At 37.9% G+C, this 25,850-nt stretch overlaps 1 protein-coding gene across 2 annotated transcripts in view; it reads left to right on the forward strand.

The window, feature by feature from the left end:
- LOC137627715 (protein mono-ADP-ribosyltransferase PARP12-like) overlaps positions 1-25,850 on the forward strand; it is a 289,451-nt gene that overhangs the window by 213,347 nt on the left and 50,254 nt on the right. The window contains exon 8 of one of the 2 annotated variants that reach the window (XM_068358970.1): positions 10,328-13,250. The exons of the other annotated variant lie outside the window; for it this stretch is intronic. Coding sequence (XP_068215071.1) covers positions 10,328-12,547 — 2,220 coding nt within the window. The 3' untranslated portion in view covers positions 12,548-13,250. Of the gene's footprint in view, positions 1-10,327; positions 13,251-25,850 lie in introns of those variants that run through there. 2 annotated transcript variants of the gene reach the window in all.

Consider the following 25,850-nt stretch of genomic DNA (forward strand, 5'->3'; position numbering starts at 1 on the left):
CTTTGCCTCTGAATCAGGCTGTGAGCAAATCATATATGAAGCTACTCACAGGTCTGGTAATTGCTTGGACCTCGTATACATTGACTCCCCTGGCGTTATAACTAGTAAGGTTGGTTCTCCAGTTGGGACAGCTGACCATGCCTTGATTTCATTAGTAGTGAAGACTTAGCACCTGTCCCTGATATATCATACTCTTGTAAAATTTATATGAAATCCCAAGCACACTGGAGTGGGATTTTGTATGATCTTTTGTGCTTGAATTAGTCACAATTATATAGTAGTGTAGATCCTGTTGTCCCTTTGAATGAGAATCTAGTCAACATAATTAATAGGCGTATCCTTTCTCGTGTGCTAAGCTACCGAGTGAAGGACAAACCGTGGTTCAATGGTGATTGTAGACGTGCTTATTTGTAGATGAAAGAGGCCTATCATCTTTGGAAGGGTAATAGATCAGATTTGACCTGGAATAACTATACTCAGCTTCAAGTTTTTGCTTAGAGAGTTTATGCCTTAACTGAAAAACCATAAAAGAAACCCTTTCTGGTACAACTCAGGAACATAAATGGTGGTCTACCCTTAAATCTGCACTCTTTGGTGTAGATGCAACAGTTCCTCCTGTACTTAAACCAGATGGCTCAGTCACTCACTGTCCAAAGGAAAAGGCAACCCTTTTGGCTGATGTTTTTGACAGTAAACAGAGTAATGAAAAACTTGAACTTCCTCATCCCTGTTTTCCTGAGGCTAAACTAACTAGTTTAGCTTTTCGATCTTGTGAAATTAAAGCTCTCTTGATGGACCTTGATGCTTATGGTGGTGCAGACCCAAATGGTATTTTTCCTTTGTTTTTTATAAAGACAGCAGATTTCTTAGCTCCAAAGTTATCTGTTATTTTGCGCAAGTTAGCAAGAAGAGGAGCTTTTAGCACTTGGAGAATTGGTAATGTTACTCCTCTATGTAAATGTGTTTGTGGTATCTCAAGTTCCACTGATTATCGCCCAATTTCCATAACTCCCATAGTATCTATAGTTTTTGAATGTCTTCTGGCAAAGCTTCTTAATAGGTTTGTTGAAGGTAATCATCTATTTCCTAGTTTGCAATTTGGTTTTCGTAAAGGCCTTGGAGAATGTGATGCCCTTCTTACAATCTCCAATGCTGCACAGAAATCCCTTGATTGTGGTCAGGAAGTTCGTATGATTGGCCTTGATTTTAGTGCTGCCTTTGACCGTGTTAATCATGAGGCCCTTTTTTTCAAACTCAAACAGTTGGGAGTGGGTGGGTCGTTTCTTAGCACTATTATTGATTTTTCAAGTAATAGATCTCAAAGAGTTGTTGTTGATGGGCTCCATAGTGAGTATAGGAATGTGATATCTGGTGCTCCACAGGGTAGTGTTCTTGGCCCATTACTTTTCATACTATATACACATGACATGTGGTTTGTCCTAGAAAACAAGCTTGTTGCATATGCAGATGATGCAACTCTCTTTGCATCAATTCCATCCCTTGAATGTAGATCTGGGGTTGGTGAATCCCTTAATAGAGATTTAGCTAAAATTAGTGCATGGTGCAAATTATGGGGTATGAAGTTGAATCCTAACAAAACTCAAAGTATGATTGTGAGTAGGTCAAGGATGGTGGCTCCTCAACTTCCGGATCTCAGTATTGATAATGGTTCTTTGAATTTGTATGACTTTTAAAATTTTAGGTGTGATTCTCGACAGCAAATTTACTTTTGAGAAACACAATACGTCTGTGTCTTCTTCAACTGCACAAAATATTACCTTATTTTGAAAGTCTTTCAAGATTTTCAGTGATCAATCTATTTTGAAGAAGTGTTTTAATTCGTTCATTCTACCTTGTTTTGAGTATTGTTCTCTTGTCTGGTGTTCAGCTGCTGATTCTCATCTTAATTTGTTGGACAGAAACTTACGGTCTATTAATTTTTTAATTCATAATCTAGATATTAATCTTTGGCACCGTCGTTCAATTAGTTCATTATGCATGTTGCATAAGATTTTTCATAACTCTGACCATCCTTTACATTCAGATCTCCCTGGACAATTCTATCCTGTTCGTAATACTAAGCAGGCAGTTGATTCTAATAGCCAGGCGTTCGCCATCATGAGGCTCAATACTACACAGTATTCTAGAAGTTTTATTCCAGCTGTTACCAAGTTGTGGAATGATCTTCCTAATCGGGTAGTTGAATCAGTAGAACTTCAAAAGTTCAAAGTTGGAGCAAATGTGTTTATGTTGACCAGGCTGACATGAGTCTTTTTATAGTTTATATATGACATATCTGTTTTTGACGTTGTTAATAGTTTATATAGGACATATCTGTTTTGACATTGTTACGGTTTTTAGAATGATTTATTGTTAATTTGTTCTCATCATTCATTTATTTCCTTATTTCCTTTCCCCACTGGGCTATTTTTCCTTATTGGAGCCCTTTGGCTCATAGCATCTTGCTTTTCCAACTAGGGTTGGATCTTGGCTAGTAATAATAATAATAATAATAATAATGATGATGATGATGATGATGATAATAATAATAATAATAATAATAATAATAATAATAATAATAATAATAATAATGGCCGCCTGTTAGAATAGACTTAGCTGAAGTCAAGACTGGTAAAATATACACATGCTAGCACTAGTAAAAAGGGGGGATACCTCATAATCATACCACAATTGTAAAAGAATAATAAAAAAACATTCTTTCAATAATATGACTAAATAACTAAGCATTTCTGAGTGATTTGGATATGTGATGCGCCGGCGCCAACCGCGCGCCAGCCACAGGCAGTAAAAAGCATGCACAACGAATAAAAACAAGGTGGAGATGCTAAATTCTCCAACACACAAGAAAAGGGTACTCAACTTAGTCGAAAAGGAAAGAAGCCGAAGCACCCATGATCGCAAAATCACTCAAAAAGCCACGAAAACATGCAGAGAAAACTCCTCGCAACTGTCAAGATAGCATCTGAAAAAAGGAATGTTTTTACAGGAAACGTGTTACTTGTAGCATACTGGGATTGGGAGTTGTACTGGCTCTCTCGCCCACGTATCCAATTCTATCCCCTATCCTTCAAGATAAGGTTAACTCTATTCGGGGAAGGATAGCCTTGGCTTGTTTTAAACACGTCCTTTGTGTATACGCACTATCTCTCGGGATATTTGATCCCAAGTAGAAAGCTGCCATTGAGGAATTTCCATCAGGACGACATTACTTTAGCCAAAAAATCCAGGATAGCATTAATAAATCGTCCACCCAGAGCCAGACTAGATGACCCACAAGCTATCCTGTCTATCTATATAGCATCTGAGGATACCTCAGATGCCAGGGAAACCTGGACTGGAAGGGAAGCAGGACAAGATTCGCAAGGCAAGGGGAAGGAAAGGGAAGGGAAGGAGACTTAGAAAATGGCGAAGCATCAGGACAGGAAGGCCTAACTGTAGTATTAGAACAAGTAAATGTTGTTCTAAGGGGTCTACAGTAAATAGGCACAGACAACGAGTCCTCACAACTGGCTGCCAGCATACCAAAAACCAAAAGAAAGCCTGGCCAATGGGTAAGACGACAGAAAAGGAAGGTCTACCTCTCAATATTAGAACAAGGTTGGTTTCGTTTTCAGGGACCAACAGAGTTTAGACACGGGGAATAAGTCCCCACAACCAGTGCCGCCTAGTCAGACACTAAGGCTAAGTAGGTAAGTGAAATACTGTCGCCCAAAGACAACGGTAAAACGCCATCCCCTGCTCCCAGAGTATACCTTCAGGACTGCAGCTCCCCACTATGATGTATCAATAGTGAGGGAGGGGTGGCGGACTCGCGAGAACCATGTGGTTATGACCCAGGGATGGGGAACCTGCGGCCTTAAGGCCGCATATGGCCTTCTGGACCATCAAGTGCGGCCTTCTAAGGCCTTTGATATATGTACAGTATGTGTAGTATATTTCTGCTTTGAGTCTGAATATTGTGTGTTTGAAATCATTCTACTGTATGTACACACATACAAATATGTACACACAGACAATAGGAAAGTTGTGTTCTGTGATATACCTCCCAGAGAATTGAAGCAATTTTTCCTTGAATTCAATGAATCCTAACTTGATACAGTTAGCAGTTTTTCCTTGTCAGCTGCAACAGCTGTTGTAGCTGACTAGGAAAAACTGCTAGTTGCAGTGAGTGAGTGATTTACCGTTTGATGGACGAGAGTTTCTGTTTTGTCCATCTCCTCACTGTGATCTATGTTAGTTTTAGATGAGTTAACAGGTTCCAGATTTTTGGCATAAAAATGTTTTATTTGTGCTTTCACTGATGAGTTTTGATTGTATGATAAACAGCTTCCTTTAGGTAACCTTAACGCAAGGACAAGAGGAACAGACATTTTAACAACTTCAATAAGCAATGTCACAAAGAAGTACTAAATTTTACTTCCTTATTATAATAAGTTATGCACTGATGGTGTTCCAGCTATGATAGCTAAAAACTAGGGATTTATTAAACATCTTAAGAAAACAAATAACTGATTTTTTTTTTCAATGAAAACTGCCAGGTGTGTTTAAACAGATACAATTTTTTACTGGGATGTTGCATTTTTATGAGATGTGATTGTTTAAAAAGTACCTACTTGCCAATATAGAATATTTGAAAAGGTTATATTGTTGATATCTATAAGCTATCTTTTCCAAAAGATTAATATTATTTTATTTATCACTTCAATACAAAGAACCTACTTGCTTAACTAAAGTAATTTGAAAATGACATGCTTTCGATACTATTCATTTACTTACTTTAGTTTGAAAACTACCCAAACTTGAATGAAATATTTCCAAATTTAGTTTTCAATATAATTCATTTACTGATTACTTATATAAAAAGTACTTAATTCAAATATTTGAAATTTTAATGTTTTAAATTTTTATAAACCTTTCACTCTTTCTTTAGATTACTAATAAATTACTTGGAGGATAAAGTAACCAACAAAATTCTATGCAGCCTCAATGAGCATTGAGGAATTGCAAGATGGCCTTCATTCAATAAAGGGTTCCCCACCCCTGGGTTATGTGGTAGAAGGTGAGGGTGCATTTGTACATATTAGTCAGTCTTGGCTAAGGGCTGAATGTAGGAGTTAGCCTAAATCAAGACCGATGAAAGACAAGCTTACAAAAATTGGCAAAAGTGTAATCTATAATCATGCCACAGTTATAAAAGAATATATTTAACACACTTTTACAAGAATAGACAAGAATTAATAAGCAATTCTGAGCGATTTGAAGACATGAATCACCGGCTTTGGCCATGTGTCGGTAACACAAGGATGGAGACGCGAAATTCTCCACCACGAAAGGAAATGGTACTCAACCTAAGTGATGAGGAAGAAGCAGGAGCATCCATGGTCTCAAAAACACTCCAAAAACCTGCAAACAAGCAGAAACTCCCTAAGTGAATTTATCAAGATGGCACTGCTAGAAGGAAAGGGGAATCAACGAACATATTTCAGCACACTGTGATCAGAGTTGTAACGGCTCTCTCTCCTATGTATCCAATCCTATCCCATATCTTTCGAGACAAGGTTAACTCTATTTGGGCAAGGATAGCCGTGGGATGTTTTAAACATATCCGTATTTCATACACAATATCTCTCTGGATATTCGCTGTAGGGGATGGAACCTTGTGATACCTCTACAGGTAAAATTCTCTGGTATATCACTCGCAGAAATATCCCAAGTAGAAAGCTGCCTTTTGAGGAACTTCCATCTGGACGAAATGGCTCGAGTATGCCTGCCACAATCTTTTATTACCTGAATCTCATGACATCCTCATTCATAGCAGGATTTATGAGAAGCAGAGTATTCAGTCTTAAGATACACCACCACTCCCTTAGTGCTAGGAATGACACCCTGTTTCAAAATGATTAGCTTCTTAAAACCAGTTATAAGGAACTCAGATGAGTGGCTTATATTAGAAACCAAAGTTTCTGAGCACAAAAGAATATCATACTGTCTGGACCCAACTGTAAGGTCTTGAATATTTTCATGCAAACCACAAATATTGCAACACAGTAGACAAAAATAACGAAGTCTGTGATAACAAAAATAATATGTTCAGAAATATAAATCAAGTTATTGATAAAACCCATACACTATAGATAATAAGTCAGAAAAACTTGTCAACGTGGCAGAGCAAGACACCATGCAAGGCTAAGTAACCTCCAGGATAGCCACTTCAACATTATGACTAATATATGAAAACCTTTATATTCAGGAGTGTTATTGGAATACTTCTCTTTTTTCCAGTTATATCTAGGGTTTTGATTATTCTACCACTCAAGATTTTGTCTGTCTAGTTAATTTTTGTGGTAGATTAGTCATATTTCAAGCCTATCCTACCATGTTTGAAACCCTAACCTATATCCTCAAGCAAAGTCTAGTGATACACAGTATTGGCCAGATCTAAGATCTTCTTTCAGAGCCTTGAATTGTGAATTTGGCTCTCCAACACCAAAAACATCAAATTTTTTGTCAATCCTTTAGGCACCTGCAATTTGTGCGGCTCAAAACTTTTATGGTAGCTATATCCTTTTATTTTTATTTTTAACAATGAAAGTACCTCTGCTTATCTTATTTGCCTAGATGTTAGTTTAGATATTTTAGTATGTCTCATGAAATAAGTGCTCCTTTCTTCTTTTTATTCCCACTGATTGCCATGGCACAGCAGTTATTAAAGTTCAGGATCTTTGGGAACTGTAGGATGATGCAAGTAGCTTCTTCCTGGCCACAGAGGGAATGGTTCATAGATATGAGGCTCCTGTTGTCAGTGTCCAGAACGGTTGCTATATTAAACCAGTCTGCTCAAACAACCTGTCTCAAAGGTTACTCTCCTGAACCCATTGCTACTACATTTGACTGCATGGAGACTGCCAACTGTATCCTCAGAAACAAAGTTTTCAAAGCTCTCTAGACTGTTTATTATAGGTTCTAAAGGACTGTCTACTAATAATCTATTTCAAAGCCAATGTAATTTTTTTTATTATTAGAGCAAAGCTAAGAATCTGTCCATGACTAGAGCTAGATTGATGCTTAATTCTGTGCTTAAGGCTCTGGGATTAGATTTGTCCGTATCAGGTACTATAGCTGATATGGTTAGATAATAGAGTATTGAAAGATTTTTTTTTTTTTTTTTAGGTTTACAGTATTTTAATTTCCAAATTTTGAGCCATTGAAAAATCTCACTTAAAGATCTTGATGCTCTGAAATTTATCCTGTTGGCAATAGCTTCAGCTAAATGCATAAGTGAACTGCAATTCCTATCTTTCAATTTAGGCTTTGGAGATGATTGTGTCCCTTTTGTGTTCGTTTAGAGCCTAACCTTATTTTAAGGCTGAAAGTTTGCCTTAATTTTTCACAGCCTATGAAAATGAATTGAAGCATTTCAGCAGAAATTTTTTTTTTTTTTTTTTCTTTTTTTTTTTGTCCAGTAAGAACCTTTCAGTATTATTTGGACCAAATTACAGATAATAGAGGTAGTGTCCCTAATTTGTTTTGAGGGATTAAGGTCCCAATAACCTTTTAATCAAGAAACCAATGTTATTCATAGGTTAAGGGGTCTGGCCGGCTAATGCCGTTTTTTAAGGACAGGACTTTATCATTCATACCACTAAATAAGGTGACTTAGGTCATCTCTAAACTGCATAGGATTTTTGCCTTTGACCTTAGATTTTGCGACGCCAGGGCGATTTATCCTGAACATTAGTGTTTCAAATTTTATCTCCTCCCTTGATACTTAATATTAGACCTGTGATTACTACCCTATATAAACCTGTTGTAGACCGCCAATAAAATAGTTTTTTTTTCTAAAAGTAATTTTTTTACTAGATATGAATTTTTTCATAATGGTAAAAAAATAAAGCCTATAGATCAGGGAAAAAAATTATGAAAAAAAAAAAATTGGAAAGAAAAGGGGCTCTATTTAATTGTTTTATAATGTCTTTCTAAGTAATATACCAAAATTCAATGCTATATCTTTAAAACTAAGGGAGAAGATAGAATTTGAAGGTCAATAAGTGTAGTTTTGAGATATGGCCGTTCAGTTTTTCTCTTTATTTTTACGAAGACAATATTGATAAATCATGATTATTATGAATTTTATGTTCCTTTTTGGATAATAATAAACCAAAACAATGTTATTTATCATAATTTAATCATAAATAAAGATCCCTTTGCTCAATATCTTGCTTCTTGAGGCTCCTGGTTGCTCCTTCATCCACAATGCTCTCCTTCACTAACTGCACTAATATCACCGATATTACTCACTTCTGAACTCCTATTAGAGTGAAATTTCTTCTTCCTTATGTTAGCAAGATGTTGAAATTGTCTTTTACTCTGGCATATCTTTAAAACTAAGGGAGAAGATAGAATTTGATCAATAATAATTATAGTTTTGAGATACAGGTGTTCAAAGTTTTTCTTTGTGTTTTTACAAGGACAATAATAATAAATCATGATTATTATGAATTATATGTTCTTTTTTTGGATATTAATAAACCTAGTCAATGTTATTTATCATAATTCAATCATAAATGAAGATTCCTTTGCTCAATATCTTGCTTCTTCATTATACGTCCTCACACTCCTTCTCTAACTCCACTAATATTGCTGATATTACCCACTTATAAACTCTTATTAGAGCAAATTTTCCTCTTGATTATGTTAGCGAGATGTTGAAATTATCTTTTCCTCCTTGGCATGATGAAATTCTTGCCAAAACCAAGAAAAACAGACGTAAAAGTGAGTGAATGCCAGAGGTCAAACTCAAACATGTACTCTCTCTGAGGTTTGTCGTAGCACTGAAGGGTATAATCATAAAACTTCCTGTCTTGTGACTCATGGAATCTATACAGATGCCATTACTTGCAAGTTTTATATTAAAATGTAATAATTATCAAAATATATGATAACAGAAGAAATACTCCATTTCCTTATAGGGATCAATGTTTTTGGTTTATTGGGTTACTTTTATTAATTACCCTGTAACTATGAAAGTAAGAGGAATTTTGACAAAATATTTCTTATACACATTCTCCATTGCCATATGAATTTGTACAGGATTTTGTGTTTTTCTTCCTATACTCCCAGAAGCTACCAAAGAATTAGGTCCAAGTCTGATAAAAGGCTTGAAAGAGAATGTACATGGTACAAGGAGTACAGCTACTTTCCTTGATTTTTGTAGAAGTCTTTCTTTGGATAGAGTATTAGCAGCGGCTGAATGGCGTACCAAGTCTGTTTTTTCTAAACAATATCTTGAAAAATCCTGGTTTGTATATGACATTGCTAGGCTCTAGGCCCCATAATGGCTGTGAGGCCATGGTCTAATAAATTTTTAGTTCAGTTGAAATATAACTCCTATCTATGAGTATGTGGGGTTTCAATTTGATATAGTAGAGTTAAAGTCCCTTAATTTAAACCATACTTTTTTTAATCTAGACCAGGTTCGTAAATCTTAACTATAGCATATTGCTCTTATTTAAAATTATCCTATCTCTTTCCCTCACTGGCATCTCACCTTCAGCAAAGTGCGGAAGTTAGTTGTATGAATATCGTGGAAGGGTCATAGAAATAAATGTCATTTTGATGACCAGATTTCTTTTTTCTATTCTCGCCTGATTTTTATATATATGCCCACCCATTTCGTGGTCTCAAGAAGATAGGGATTGTTGACTTCGAAATTGATGAAATGACAAAGGGACTGGTGCATCAATTCTGGGCTCCTTCCACTTACCTGCTAGAATGTCCCATGTCTTTACCAACAGCATGTGTTTATTAAAGGGAAAGAATATGGGGAAATTAAAAAAAAAAAATTACAGGTAAATCTGTCGATTAAACTGAGCTTCTAAAAGAGAAGCAGTATGAACATCAGGAAGAGGTTCTTAGAAATAAAAAAAAAATTATTATCAGAATTCTGTTTTTATGACATTATTTTTGTAAACTGTGTGAATGGTATGCCAAGATTTGTGAATGTACTGTTTTCAATATTTTTAATTATATTTAGCATGTCAACAGGATGTGAATATTTATAATGCCTCTAAATTACCCTAAAGATCTAAGTGTTTAGCTTCTGACCTAAATTTCATCCAATCTAATGCAGTCCATCCAACTTTCTTTTCTTGAACAATCATTTTATTATGCAATTTTATTTCTCATTTGTGCTATATCTGCAAATATATTAGATGATATATTGAAATAAACTTTGTCTTGTGAAATATTGCACAAAATCACATTTTTCAGTTTTAACATTTCGTTTTCTCATTTTTTTTCAAATCAGGAATATTGGAATGATTCAAGAGATTTATCGTCAAGTAGTGAAGACCACTCTGATGATTCTGAGAATGGGAGACATGCTATACGCAGAAGGAGGGAACTTGATTTTCACCACAGAGATAACGTAACCTCAGAAAAGCTTATCAATGCATTGTGCATGAAAAGGGATTTACAAGCAACACTATTATATTTGCATGAAAATTATCATATGAAGACGAAACTGGTGAGGCAAGTTGTGAAGGCAAACCCTCATATATTGCGATTGGTAGGTGAAGTGGTTGAAATTAAAGTAGACATAAAGATCTGCAATGCACATAATGGAACCGTAGGCTGCTTAAATCGTACCACTTGTAGAGATTTGCATATTTGTTCAAATTATGTCAAAGGTAAATGTGACAATAGTGAATGTGTTATGGGACATAATTGGCATACCAGGCATAACAAGGGAATTCTAAGGCAACTAAACATTCAGGATATACCTGAAGGATCTTTAGAGAGGCTCTTTTTGTTATCACATTCAGACAAGAGTACATCAAAACACAAACCTAGCGTGTGTTATAAGTATAATAAAGGGGAATGTCGACGTCAGCAGTGCCCTCATCTTCATGTGTGTTCCACCTACATAACAAATAACTTGAAGTGTACAAAACAAAAGTGCAAGTTGAACCATGACTTGCTCACACTTGACTGCTGTAGGGTGCTGGAGACTGCTGATATTGATGTGAATGAGACCCCTCGAGATATTTTGGTTGCATTGCTTGAAGCAAATCCTTCACTCAAGATAGAAAAGGATCCGGGAATGAAGAAACCAGCTGGTGAAGACCAGAAGATTGGAATAACCAAACAAACCGATCAAGGCCAAGGGAATGCAAAACTGCAAGATGATAGTAATAAGACTGAAGGAGAACCTAAAATTAAAAACATCAAACAGAAAATTCGTACATGCTGGTCAACCCAGGCATATGGAGATGTGAATGTAGCAGAAATTTGTTATAATTCAGTAGAAGGCTTATGTTCCAATGAAACCACAGGCTGTCAAAAACTTCATGCTTTAGAGCACTACCATTGGCAGATGAGTGAAAATGGATCAAATTGGCTAAATCTACAAACCCACCAAGTAAAAGCCTTGGAGAGTGCCTTCTGTGATGTAAATAATGATGGTGTAGAAATGCCACGTGTTGATCCTTCAAACCACCAAGGTCCAGCAAGTAGTCTTCTTAAAAAAATAGGTAGAGAGGCCTTGACAGCAGATTTTAAGACTATGAAATTAGTAAATAGTACCAATACTATTTCCTTTCAAATTAGGAGACTTTGCACAGAAGTAGTGCCTGGAAAAGTTATAGATGCTGCAACTCATGTCTGGTATTTCTTGGATAAACAGCATAATTGGGTGGAATATGGTAAGGTAGACTCTTTAGGAGAAACAAATCTAGTAGTTAGCTTGACAAGTGATGATATCGAAAAACAGTTTCGTAAAGATTCTTCCACTGCAATTCAATTTCAAAACAGTAAGTTTACCTATACCCTTGATTTGCAGTTAATGATTCAAACCAACCTGCAAACTCAAGTTGGCCGTGAAGTACGCCGTAGACCCCAAATCCATCTTCAGGAGGAACAGGCGGAGCAGAAACTAGGGAAACTTCCAGCACCATGGGATGCAATGAAAGTCAATGAACGGATGAAGAGAGTAGGAATGTCCTCGTCCTCTGATGAATATAAAAAGATTTTGCAATTGGTGGGAAATATATCTGGCAATGTAACTAAAATTGAGAGAGTGCAGCATCGTTTCCATTGGCAAGCATTCCAAAATAAAACAGAAGAAATGGCTGACATATATGGGGATCCAACTAAAGTAGATATTAGACAACTCTTTCATGGAACAGCCTCTGACATTGTGCCAAAGATATGTAATGAAAACTTTGACCCCAAGTTGCATGGACAGAGTGCAGGACAAGCTTATGGGCAAGGAACTTATTTTGCTCGTGATGCTAGTCTATCGTATGGTTATTGCAAGTCTGACAGTGCTGGTTTCAAATATTTATTTGTTGCAAAAGTAGCTGTTGGATCATTGACAACTGGAAATTCCTCCATGGTAAGACCGCCTATCAATCCTAGTACTGGTCTCCCCTTTGATTCAACATGTGACAATGCTACAAATCCTTCAATAATAGTCAAGTATGACAAAGCTGAATACTTCCCTGAGTATATACTTACATTAAAGTAGTTTAATCAGGAAGAATCAGTATTGTGCTTTATATTTTTTAGAGTAAGTTAGAGGGATTGAAGTAAGGGATATATCTATAAGTAAACTATTGAAAATAATTACAGTACATTGCAGTAGCAGGATCAAAATTTAAATGTTTGATTAAATTTTGGATACTGGTCTCTAAGGTAACCTGTCACATTTGATTCATACTGGACATTTTATCAGACCGTTTATTAAAGCCTGAAACCCTGTTTAGTTTTTAATTCCTTGATATATCTACACATAAACCTGACAAACAAATAAAAACTGGAGTGTAAAATATTCGCTTGTGCCATTCTAGAAGTTCACATAAATGTGCAGGTGTCATTAACTACAACTTTATTGACTACATATTTTTACTCTCATCACATAAAGTACTATAGCAACCTACGAGTTTAAATAGGAAATTCAAAACTTTTATCATTTTAAAAAGACCTTGTAAAACAAATTGTTAGATTTTAGGTCAGAATAGATTCTTTCCAATCAACTTGAAATATTCTTTAAATGTATACATTTGAAAGTAATCACCAAAGTGTAGCAATGCTGATTTACTTATGCTACAGTTCTATACTTCTTTCATTTGTATTCCAACCTATTTTGTAATCTTCATATAAGAGAAAGCTGGTACTGAATTACTGTAAATCCTCTGAACTGTAATTAAAATAAAGTATATTATGATGAAATTAATTTGATTGAGCATACACACACTGGTTTCTATGGTACAGGTACTGGGTTTATGCCTCTTGTAAATGTGAGCATAAAATAAATTGTTGTACACCTCAATTGTAGAAAGTAGGCAAGAACAGCATAGCTTTAGAGGATGACACATAAAAACAGTCTGCAAAGAGGATTTACAAGACAAAGACCCATTCACTCTTTTTGTGTGTCTGGTAAGTTGCATGCAGAAAACAAGGAATCAGACTCACCCTCATCAAGTGTTGCACCTTCAGCTACATGCAATTACTGTATCTCGCATCTAACTTCTGTATGAAGTGCTGTTCTTATATTTGATAATACTGTGGAGGATTAATTTTATTTTAATTTATTTTTGTTTGCCAAATCGAGAGAGAGAGAGAGAGAGAGAGAGAGAGAGAGAGAGAGAGAGAGAGAGAGAGAGAGAGAGAGTGTGTGAGTGTGTTTATTTAAGTTTTGTCAGAGAGAGAGAGAGAGAGAGAGAGAGAGAGAGAGAGAGAGAGAGAGAGAGAGAGAGAGAGAGAGAGAGTTGTTTTAGTATTGTTAAATAGAGACATTTTATTTGCTTTAGCTTTGTCATTAGAGAGAGAGAGAGAGAGAGAGAGAGAGAGAGAGAGAAAGAGAGAGAGAGAGAGAGAGAGAGTGTGTGTGTGTGAGCGAGTGTTTATTTACTTAAGTTTGTCAAACCGCAAGAAAGAAAGAAAGAGTGTTTATTTGCTTTAGTTTCGTCAGAGAGAGGGAGAGAGAATTTCATTTGCTTCGTTTTGTTAGATCGCGCGTGCGCAAGAGAGTATGTGTGTATGTGCGTTTGTGTGTGCGTGTTTTGTGTGTCCGCGGTGCGCGCTGAGAAAACGGGTAATTAGCGAATGATTGTTTGAAGTTGGAAAGATTGTTGGTATAATTGAGGTTGTTTGTTTACCTTTTTAGCTAGGATAGGGTGGTGATGAATGTCTTGGGCGAAAGCATTGGATATCGAACGACAGTAGGAGTCGGCTGTGTATTTTTTTTGCTCTTCGGAAGCCGGCTGTGAAGCTTTTTTTTTTATTCTGAGTAAGTACTGTTTTTATTTATTTTGTTAGGCGCGTTCATGAGTGATAGAAAGTTTATTGTTTATCTTTGATTATAGTGCGATAGTTTAGTTTAGTTAGGAGTTTTCGTAAGCGTTTTTTTTCTTTTTTTGGCAGGCCGCGATTCCTCCTTTGGGGAGAAGATTTAATTTAATTTGACTATTGATGACCTGGCTTACTTAAGGAACTTGTGTTTAGAATGCTCTAGTGGATTGATCAACTGTTGACGACCTGGCCTGTTTATTACAATTACGATTTCGATTGCTGTTACTGATGAGGATGATGATGATGATGATGACGATATAGACTGCCAAATTAAGTGAGGCAGTTATAGCAGATTGTGCCAGTGTTGCGTCTGCCAGGGAGTTGTGGCTTTGGCCGAAAAGGATTGTTGGCCCTTGTGTGGACAACGACGTCCACACATAAACAAATATCGGTTTTGGTGTGTCACGTGTGTGTGGATAAAGAGTTCCACTCATAAACAAATATTGGTTTTGGGTGTGTTAATTTTAAGTTGTTAAGGTTTTTTTATTTGAATGGTGTTACGGTTTATATTTAATATTGTTTATGATTCGTGAAAAGTGTTATTTTGTCTGTTTTTGTGTTAATTTTGTTTAATGTGTGATTTTTGTTTTCGGTTGCGGTAAATATAGTTTTAAGGTTATGTTTTGTTTGTTTTTCCCTTCGTGCAATAGTCCAGTTTGAAGTAGAGTCAGGGGAAAGTTTGTATTGTGGGATATTGAGGAAGTAAGAGTGATTAAGGGTGTGGGGGGTTTGTTTTTGTTGACATCCCGCTACATAAATTTGGCGCCCGAACAGGGACTGCTGAGGCGGGACTGATAGCTGGACTCTTGGACGAAGGACTGATAGGATAAGATATTAGATATAAGGTTAATGAAAAATGGAAGAGCAGAACAAGTTACTGAAGGAGGAATTGCGGCTGAGTAAGGAGCGTGAGGAGAGGTTGCTAATAGAGAATGAGAGGTTGAACTGGGAGAATGCGGCGATGCAGAAGGAGCTTAGGGAGTTAAAGGGGACAGTAGAGAGAGTGGAAGAATGTGTTGAGATGAGGATGCGAGAGAATGAAGAACGAATGGAGAAACGAATGGAAGATATGATGGGGCAAGTAATGGGGATGATGAAAACTGTCATAGGTGAAGGTGCAGTCGGAGGAGTGGCTTCTGCTTCTGGTAGGCCTAACGGGTTGATTGTGGAAGAGGACAGGGTAAGTGATAATGGGGACGGTAGTGATAGTGATATTGAAAGTAAAGGGCCTAGACATAGTAAGATTGGAACGAAGGGTGATAGGAAGAAGGAGAAGAAAGGTAAAGATAATGTGAAGAAAGAAAAGAAGAAAGGTCAGGGTGTGAGTGAGGATGATCATGATTGGGTGAAGGTGGTAAGTAAGAAAAAGGGTAAGAAGGGAATAGTTAAAGATAGGACTTTGAGTGTAGAATTAGATTCATTGTATTCAAATGAAGAAGGCAACAAGAAGGGAGTAGACAGTGAAGATAGTAGTGAGAATGAAGTAGAGGAAGTTTGTAAGACAGTGTTTATGAGAGAGGTACCTAGGTGTGAAAGGTTTAATGAACACAGCAGTAGGGATGTATATGACTTCTTTAGGGAATATGAAAAGTTTTGTCAGGCTAAGTATGGGGATAGTAAGAGAGTTTGGGCTAGGGAGTTGGGAGAATTTTTGTCAGGATATTTGTTGACGATGTATGGGGTGATAATGAGTGTAGGAGAGGTTGAGTATGAAAGTGTAAAGAATAGGATAATTGAACAGGTAAAACGTATGAAAGGTAGTGTTAGGTATAAGCGGAAAAATGATTTTGATGAAGCACGAATGAAGGTGGGTGAAGCAATCTCGATGTATGTATGTCGGTTAGAAACATTGGCTAGAAAGAAGTATGGGGACGAAGGAATAAATGAAAATAAGGAACTAATGAAGAAGTTTTTGGGTACAGTACCAGAGAGTGTGTGTGAGTTTATTAATTTGAAACGGAAGGAGAAAATGAGGTGGACTAGAGAGAGATTGACTTGGGATGATATTTTAGAGATAGTTGAGGATTACGAGTTGGATAGGTGTATGAAAGAAAGTAAATTTGTGAGTGTAAGAACTGGAATGGAGGAATGTGTGCCAGAATTTGGTAGTTTTAGAGATGCTGTTATGAGAGGGCCAATGAGGGTAGCTGATAGTGTAGTAGATAGAAGTGTTAGGGTGAGTAATGTAGGAATACCCATTCCGAGAAATGACGGGTTTAGACAGGGAAATCAAGTTTGGAGAGATAGAAGTGCTAGTACGCAGCAAGTTAGGTTAGGTAGTGGTATCCGTGAAGAGAGGTGTTATAGGTGTGGGAAGGTAGGACATAAAAAGAACGAGTGTAGATGGGCATTAGGAGCATGTTTCGGGTGTGGAGAGACAGGGCATCGTATTAGCGACTGTAAGAAAGAGAAAGCGGTTAAGTGTTATCGGTGTGGTATGACTGGACACATAGCGAGTGGATGCCGTAATAATCGTATGAATGTAATTTGTGGTAATTGTGGTAAGGATGGTCATTATGCTAGAATGTGCAAGGAGCCACGGGGTAAGTGTACTGAATGTGGTGCAGATGGGCATGTAGCTAGGGTTTGTAGAAAGAAGGGATCAAGTCAGCCAGGATGTTCGGGAAACTAAATACTCAGAGGGTTCAGCTGGGTGAGTCCTCGTGTGTGTGGGGAGTGAATGTGATGCATGTTCGTGAGGGTTTATTGCATGAAGATGTGATGGGAGAAAGAGCACATGATTGCATGAGTGTGAAATTGATTTTTAATGGTGTAGAGTTGGTTGGTTTGATTGATACTGGTTGTGGTGTCAATTTAATGTTTAGGAATGCATATGATAAGGTAAAAGAGGTTTGTGAATTTAAGGGATGTAAGGGTGAAGTAAAAGGTATTGGTAATTTGCGTATGCCTGTGCAAGGAAAGTTGCGGGAAAATGTTATGATTGGGGGGTTGATGATGGAGGATAATGATTTTTACGTGGTCGAGGGAGCGAATGAGAAATATGACGTACTGCTTGGGTATAAATTTTTGAAAAAATGTGGTATGATTGTACATCCAAGTGTGAATATGATTGAAATAAAGGTTAAAGGTAATATTTGTGGGGAATTTTATTTAAAGGAAGACGGCAGAGTGAGTACGAAGGTGTGGAAGGGAGTGCCGTTGGTAGCAAAGGAAAGTGTAAAGTTATCGGGTAAGAAAGGTGAGGTTATTAGTGTAAAAGTTGCATGGCCGAGCAGTCTGGGAATTTCAAATAGTGACAAGGATGAATATGTAGTGGAAGGTATGGAAGCAGGTAATTTGGTGAAAACGAGTGCGTATATATATGATGGTGTTATGAATATGCAGGAACCCAAGGTGTATGTAAGGTTGTTGCCGTGTGTTAGGAGGAAGAGAGTACGTGGAATACGTGAGGGTGATTGCATGGGATGTATGTATACACTGATCAATGTAGAGGATGGAAGATATGTTAAGGCGAGACAGGTAATGGCTGGTAAGGTAAAGAACAATGACGATTGGGATTACGATACGTTGAAAGGTAGTAGGTAGTAGGTTGGCCTAGGCACCAGCCGCCCGTTGAGATACTACCGCTAGAGAGTTATGGGGTCCTTTGACTGGCCAGACAGTACTACATAGGACCCTTCTCTCTGGTTACGGTTCTTTCCCTTTGCCTACACAGACACCGAATAGTCTGGCCTATCCTTTACAGATTCTCCTCTGTCCTCATACACCTGACAACACTGTGATTACTAGACAATTCTTCTTCACCCAAGGGGTTAACTACTGCACTGTAATTGTTCAGTGGCTACTTTCCTCTTGTAAGGGTAGAAGAGACTCTTTAGCTATGGTAAGCAGCTCTTCTAGGAGAAGGACACTCCAAAATCAAACCATTGTTCTCTATTCTTGGGTAGTGCCATAGCCTCTGTACCATGGTCTTACACTTCCTTGGATTAGAGTTTTCTTGCTTGAGGGTACACTTGGGCACACTTTTCTATCTAGTTTCTCTTCCTCTTGTTCTGTTAAAGTTTTTATAGTTTAAATGGGAAATATTTATTTTAATATTGTTACTATTCCTAAAATGTTCTATTTTTCCTTATTTCCTTATTTCCTTTCCTCACTGGGCTATTTTCCCTGTTGGGGCCCCTGGGCTTATAGCATCCTGCTTTTCCAACTAGGGTTGTAGCTTAGCATTTAATAATAATAATAATAATAATAAAGGAAGAATTATGTTAGATGAGAGTATAAGTGAGGTCGAAAGGGAACGATTGCTTAAGATGTTATGGGATAAGCGGAGAGTTATGAGTCTCGGTGACGATGATTGTGGGGGGTCAGACCTGCCAGAATTTAAAATAGTTCTCAGTGAAGATACCCCCATATATCAGCGTCCCAGGCATTTTTCTCCGCCTATTGCCAAGGAGATAGAGGAGCAGTGTCAGGAATTAGAGCGTATGGGTGTAATAGAAAGGAGTGAGAGTGCCTGGAATAGCCCTATTGTCCCTGTACGAAAGCCTGATGGAAGTTTACGTATGTGTATTGATTATAGGAAGGTGAATGAGGTGACTGTTAAAGAACGTTTTCCAATGAATGTGGTGTCTGATTGTGTTTATAAAATGCATGGAATGAAAGTTTTTACTAAATTAGATTTGGTGCGGGGCTATTACCAGATGCCTCTGGCAGAGGGGAGCAGGCCCATTACAGCATTTTCGAGCAGTAGTTGCCATTATCAGTTTAAGAGATTAAGTTTTGGCCTTGCTAATGCACCTGCTGCCTTCCAGAGGGCAATGAATGTAGTTTTGGCTGGGTTTGATAGACAGAAGGTGACTGTTTTTATAGATGATATTCTGATTGCGAGCGAGACTATTGAGGAACATATGCGGTTGCTTGAGGCAGTGTTGATGCGGTTAATTGAAGTTGGTGTGAAAATTAAGCTTGAGAAGTGTACATGGTTGTCCAGGGAGGTGGAATTTTTTGGGCATGTAGTGGGTGAATCTGGTATAAGGAAGAGTGACAAGTTTGTGAATAAGGTGCGAGAATTTCCACGTCCCCGGACTGTGCGTGAGTTGCGAGGTTTTCTTGGTTTGGTTGAGTTTGGGCGCAAGTTTGTTAGAGATTGTTCAGGTATAGGGAAGCCTTTGAATGAATGGACGGGTAAAAGGAATAGTACAAAATTAAAATGGGATGATCGGATGATAGAAGCGTTTGAAAGGTTGAAGGAAGAGGCCGCGAAAGACGTCACTTTGGCATTTCCAGACTACAGTGAAAATGCGAGTATGCTAGAGTTGTATACGGATGCGAGTGGGGTTAGTATGGGTGGTTGTTTGGTTCAAATGCAGAGAGTAGATGGAGAAGAGCAATTGAGAGTAATAGCGTATGTTAGTAAAGCGTTTAATAAAGCTGAGCGGAAGTATTCGACGATTGACAGGGAATTGGCTGCAATACGATTTTGTGTGAAAGCATTGAAAGTATTTTTGTATGGTGTAAAATTCATTGTGCGTACTGACCATCAGCCCCTAGTGTACATGATAAGGAAAGAGTGTGTGAATGCAAGGGTTGCTAGGACCATAGAGGATTTGAATGAATTTGATTTTAGGTTAGAATATGTACCGGGAAATAAGAATGTGATAGCGGATGCGATGTCGAGGATGCATGGGAGGATGGAAGATAAAGAGAGTAATCAGAATTCTGAAAGGTTGCCTGAAGGTTTAGTTGTGGAACAGAGTTGTGAAGGGGAAGATATGGTATATAAGTGTATCCTAATGGGTTTAAGTAAGTTAATACAAGAGGGGTTAGATACGGAAATACCAGGTAGTGTAAGCGAGCTTAAAAGAAGGGTGATGAATGAAGTGTCAAAAGAAATGGTATATGAGGAGGAGAGTAGCGTACTAGAAGGGGAAGTATTATCAAGGATATTAATGGTGGTAAGTATGTTGTATGGTGTAACTGTGTATTTGTATTTTGGATGGAATCGACCGATGGAATATAGGGCATATAAGGAGAATGATAGGGAATATATTTTGAGGATTCAATGTAAGGAGGAATGTTGCAAATTGTTGAGTGAGAAGGATAATGGTGCAAGTGACCTTAACCTAAGATATGACGGTATAGAGGACAGTGAATATGATGATGAACATATTGGTGAAGTGAGCGACAGAATTGAAAGGAGAGTAAATGTATGTATGCATGGTGTAAAAGGAAGGATGATGACATATGTGAATATAAATGAGAATGAATATTGTAGTTTAATTGATACGGGTGCTCAAGTGTCATTAGTAAATGAGTCGGTTATCAGGGAAATTGAGAGGTACAATTGGGAAGTGAAAAGACAGTGTACGAGTGTGAGAATTCATGGAATAGGTCAGGGAAGTTTACTTGTTTGGGAAGAAGTGAGGTTGAAAGTGAAACTAGGGAGTATGGAAGTTGAACATAATTTTATTGTAATGGGAGAGAATGAAATGCCTAGTTGTTTTTTGATGGGAATAGATTTTTTGAGGTTGCACCATGTGTCAGTTGATGTTGGTAAGGGTTTGCTTTCAAAGAATGGCTGTAAGGTAATAGTAATCGAGGATAATAGTGTATTCATGGCGAATTTTGTTGGCATGATTGATATTGCAAAGAGTGAAGATGATTTGTTAAGCAAAGAAGAGGTGGAAGAAATGCAAGGTGAATGTTTCGAAATAAATAGGTTACGTGAATGTATTTTAAATGGTATTAGGGTGGAAGAATGGCCGTGTGATTTGGAAGCGTATAAGAAAGTTGTTAAAAGATTTATTGTTTGTAAGAATATTGTGTATTTTTTGCATAGGGGAATGGATGAAGATATATATGTTCCTGTATTTCCAATGCATGCAGCTGTGGGTATGTGTATGGTAGTGCATGACAGGTATGGGCATATGGGGAAGAATAAATTGTGGGAATGCATGCGAGAGAGGTTGTTTACGCCTGGGTTGAGCCAAATTTGTAGGGATGTAGCGACCACTTGTGAGGATTGTCAGAAGGGGAAGTATCAGAGCATGCATGCAAGTCCGCCTGTTCCGATATTACGTATGAAAGAGCCATTTGAGATGTTTGTGATTGATTGTGTTTCGTTGCCTGTGACTGCGAGAAGACATGTGGGAATGATTGTCATGGTCGATCATATGAGCAAGTTTGCGTATGCCGTACCCATCAAGAATAAAAGAAGTGAGACTGTAGCGAGAATGGTAAGTCAAGTGATGTTGCCGATGAGTGTGTGTAAGCCTGCAAAAATGTTAAGTGACAATGGTCCGGAGTTTGTTGGATGGGAGTTTGAGCAGATGTTGAGAGAATGGGGCATTGAACATGTGTATTCGACTCCGTATATGCCAAGTGCGAATGGTTTGGCTGAAAGGACGGTAAGAACCTTGACAGAAATTTTGCGGATGATGAGTACATGTGATAATGATTGGGATTTATATGTTGGGCGTGCGTTGTGGGCGTATAATGCGACGGTGCACAAGAGTACTGGTATGTCTCCGTGTAAGTTTGTGTTGAATTTTGAAAAGATAGTAAGACCGAGATTGAGTGTGTCCGAGAATGATAGAGATGTTTGGAAGAAAGCAAATGAGAGATTTGAAAGCTACAAAGTGGGAGAGAAAGTGTTAAAAGAAGTAATTGAAAAGGGAAGAATGAATGTCAATAAGGTACGTGATAAGTTTGAAGGTCCATATGAGGTGTTAGATGTTGGTTCTAGTGGGTTGAGTTATGTTTTAGGTAAAGTAAGTGTGGATGGTAGTGTGGAAAAGGTTAGGGCACACCACAATCAGTTGCGGAAATGGAAGGAGGTACCAAGATATATTCAGGAGAATGGTATGAATAAATGGCTGAAAACGAACAAGTATGAACCGAGTATGTGTGAGGCATTAGGTTTAGAAGATAAGCAATTGGTGTTAGTAGAGTATGGAAGGAAAAAGAAGTCTGAGAATTTTACTGGGGATAAAAGGCGGGAAAATTTTGTAGTTGTAGGCGGGAATCAGAATAAGCAGGACAAGGGTGTAAATGTACAGGTGAGTATGGAAGATAAATGTATTAATACAGATGAAACTTGGATGAGTATGAATGATACTTATAGTGTGTGTGGTTTTTCGTTAGATGAGGCAAGAGAACGTATGACGGACACGAGAATGAAAGATAGGAGAATGATAAGCAGTATGAATGATTCTTTTGTTAAAGTAGAAAATGGTTTAGATGTAATGGATGAATTGTTGACAGAAATTAGTGGGATTTTCGGGCCAGATGAAACTGAGGTAGATGAAATAGTGAATGATATCTTAGACGAGCAGAGCATAGACGGGAATAGTAATAGTACGTTGAATGAAAACGACATGGAAGAAGTGAATGAGAGAGTGCAGGTATATGAAGGCCCAGTTACCCGAAGCCGAGGCCCTGTTCCTGATTGCGACTGGGTAATGAGAAAATAGGTAAGTGTTGTGTGAGGATTTGGCAAAGTAAGGGGGGAGGAATGTGGAGGATTAATTTTATTTTAATTTATTTTTGTTTGCCAAATCGAGAGAGAGAGAGAGAGAGAGAGAGAGAGAGAGAGAGAGAGAGAGAGAGAGAGAGAGAGAGAGAGAGTGTGTGAGTGTGTTTATTTAAGTTTTGTCAGAGAGAGAGAGAGAGAGAGAGAGAGAGAGAGAGAGAGAGAGAGAGAGAGAGAGAGAGAGTTGTTTTAGTATTGTTAAATAGAGACATTTTATTTGCTTTAGCTTTGTCATTAGAGAGAGAGAGAGAGAGAGAGAGAGAGAAAGAGAGAGAGAGAGAGAGAGAGTGTGTGTGTGTGAGCGAGTGTTTATTTACTTAAGTTTGTCAAACCGCAAGAAAGAAAGAAAGAGTGTTTATTTGCTTTAGTTTCGTCAGAGAGAGGGAGAGAGAATTTCATTTGCTTCGTTTTGTTAGATCGCGCGTGCGCAAGAGAGTATGTGTGTATGTGCGTTTGTGTGTGCGTGTTTTGTGTGTCCGCGGTGCGCGCTGAGAAAACGGGTAATTAGCGAATGATTGTTTGAAGTTGGAAAGATTGTTGGTATAATTGAGGTTGTTTGTTTACCTTTTTAGCTAGGATAGGGTGGTGATGAATGTCTTGGGCGAAAGCATTGGATATCGAACGACAGTAGGAGTCGGCTGTGTATTTTTTTTGCTCTTCGGAAGCCGGCTGTGAAGCTTTTTTTTTTATTCTGAGTAAGTACTGTTTTTATTTATTTTGTTAGGCGCGTTCATGAGTGATAGAAAGTTTATTGTTTATCTTTGATTATAGTGCGATAGTTTAGTTTAGTTAGGAGTTTTCGTAAGCGTTTTTTTTCTTTTTTTGGCAGGCCGCGATTCCTCCTTTGGGGAGAAGATTTAATTTAATTTGACTATTGATGACCTGGCTTACTTAAGGAACTTGTGTTTAGAATGCTCTAGTGGATTGATCAACTGTTGACGACCTGGCCTGTTTATTACAATTACGATTTCGATTGCTGTTACTGATGAGGATGATGATGATGATGATGACGATATAGACTGCCAAATTAAGTGAGGCAGTTATAGCAGATTGTGCCAGTGTTGCGTCTGCCAGGGAGTTGTGGCTTTGGCCGAAAAGGATTGTTGGCCCTTGTGTGGACAACGACGTCCACACATAAACAAATATCGGTTTTGGTGTGTCACGTGTGTGTGGATAAAGAGTTCCACTCATAAACAAATATTGGTTTTGGGTGTGTTAATTTTAAGTTGTTAAGGTTTTTTTATTTGAATGGTGTTACGGTTTATATTTAATATTGTTTATGATTCGTGAAAAGTGTTATTTTGTCTGTTTTTGTGTTAATTTTGTTTAATGTGTGATTTTTGTTTTCGGTTGCGGTAAATATAGTTTTAAGGTTATGTTTTGTTTGTTTTTCCCTTCGTGCAATAGTCCAGTTTGAAGTAGAGTCAGGGGAAAGTTTGTATTGTGGGATATTGAGGAAGTAAGAGTGATTAAGGGTGTGGGGGGTTTGTTTTTGTTGACATCCCGCTACAATACTATTTCCTATGTTCTCATATCATAGGCATATGAAACCATTGTTTTAATGTTAACCTTTTACTTCCAAAAATTCTTGCATTCTTTTCCTTTTATAATCCACACTTTTGCAATACAGTAAATGCTTCGATCTCCTATTGTGGCCTATTGGTAACGTCATTGCCTGCTCTTCGCCAGACTGGGGTTAACAATTCCACTCAAACTGGATAGCTTCTTTATTGTCTAAAATCTCACCATCCTTGTGAGCTAAGGATGGGATGGTTTATGGGAGGTCCTAGCTTGGGTGGGTTGGTGGGCTTCGGCAGTGATCATATATATACAGTATGGTCATTCTCTAGGGCAGCCATTCCCAACCGGGGTTCCGCAAACGATCTCCAAGGGTTTCGCGAAAATTTATATTTTATTTAATTATTATTTATTTATATATGCATATATAAGTATTTTTTTCAAATCCGGTAAACATACCGTGAAAAATTATAGGCCTATACTTTATTTTTATATTTCTTATTAACATATCGTATGTACAGTATATATAACGTATTTTGAGCGAAGCGAAAAATCTATTTTTGGGTGAGATAGCCATGTCGTCCTGATGGAAGGTTCCTTCAGTAGCTTCCTAGGGTATATTTAACTACAGTGGATATTCCCAGAGAATTAAACTAAAGGTTATCACAGAATTCTAACTTCTGGTGCGAGTACCCTAAAGGTTTCCCTCTAGGATATCGTATATCAACAGGGGACGCATGTATTAACACACCATATAGCTATCTGCACCCCATATAGAGTTAACACTTCGATATGGATAGGTGGCTGAGTAACTGAGGAGCCGTTCCAAAGTTACTCTCATCCGTGGCTACTTTTGGTACTCGAGACGTAAACAAACGGGCGCCATTGCTAAATGACGTCACGTCCGTCCTCATCCTGAGCTCAGCTTCTACCAATCTCCACGATACAGTAGGTCAGGGAGGGGCCTGAAAGGCTGATCTAGAATAGACGGGAGGGTCCATCAGGACGACATGGCTATCTCACCCAAAAATAGATTTTTCGCTTCGCTCAAAATCGGTTTTTTGGGCTCAAGCCATGTCGTCCTGATGGAAGTGTACCAGAGAATTAATGTATCGTGGATTTTTTCCCCTTTAATCCAAGTGCCAAGGGCTTCGAACAGTATTATAGAACATGTCCTTACCAGAGATTCTATGATGAACTAGCTTCCCGCCCCCCTGGCAGGGAAGTCCTGGTGGACAATAGGAACATCTCAAAGCGATCATTGAAGAACTACTCACCCGGTGGAGAGATCATGCTAGTCTCGGAAACAAGAAAAAGGTTAATATTCGAGTAGGAATATTATCAAGCATAAGTAAGTATATAACATAATTACTACTCACCTGGTGAAGAGATCATGCTGGTCTCGGAGACAGGACAAAGGTTAATATTCGAGTAGGAATATTATCAAGGCATAAGTGAGTATATAACA

This window comes from Palaemon carinicauda, chromosome 35 (genome assembly GCF_036898095.1).
Source record: "Palaemon carinicauda isolate YSFRI2023 chromosome 35, ASM3689809v2, whole genome shotgun sequence".
Taxonomy (NCBI): Eukaryota; Metazoa; Arthropoda; class Malacostraca; order Decapoda; family Palaemonidae; genus Palaemon; species Palaemon carinicauda.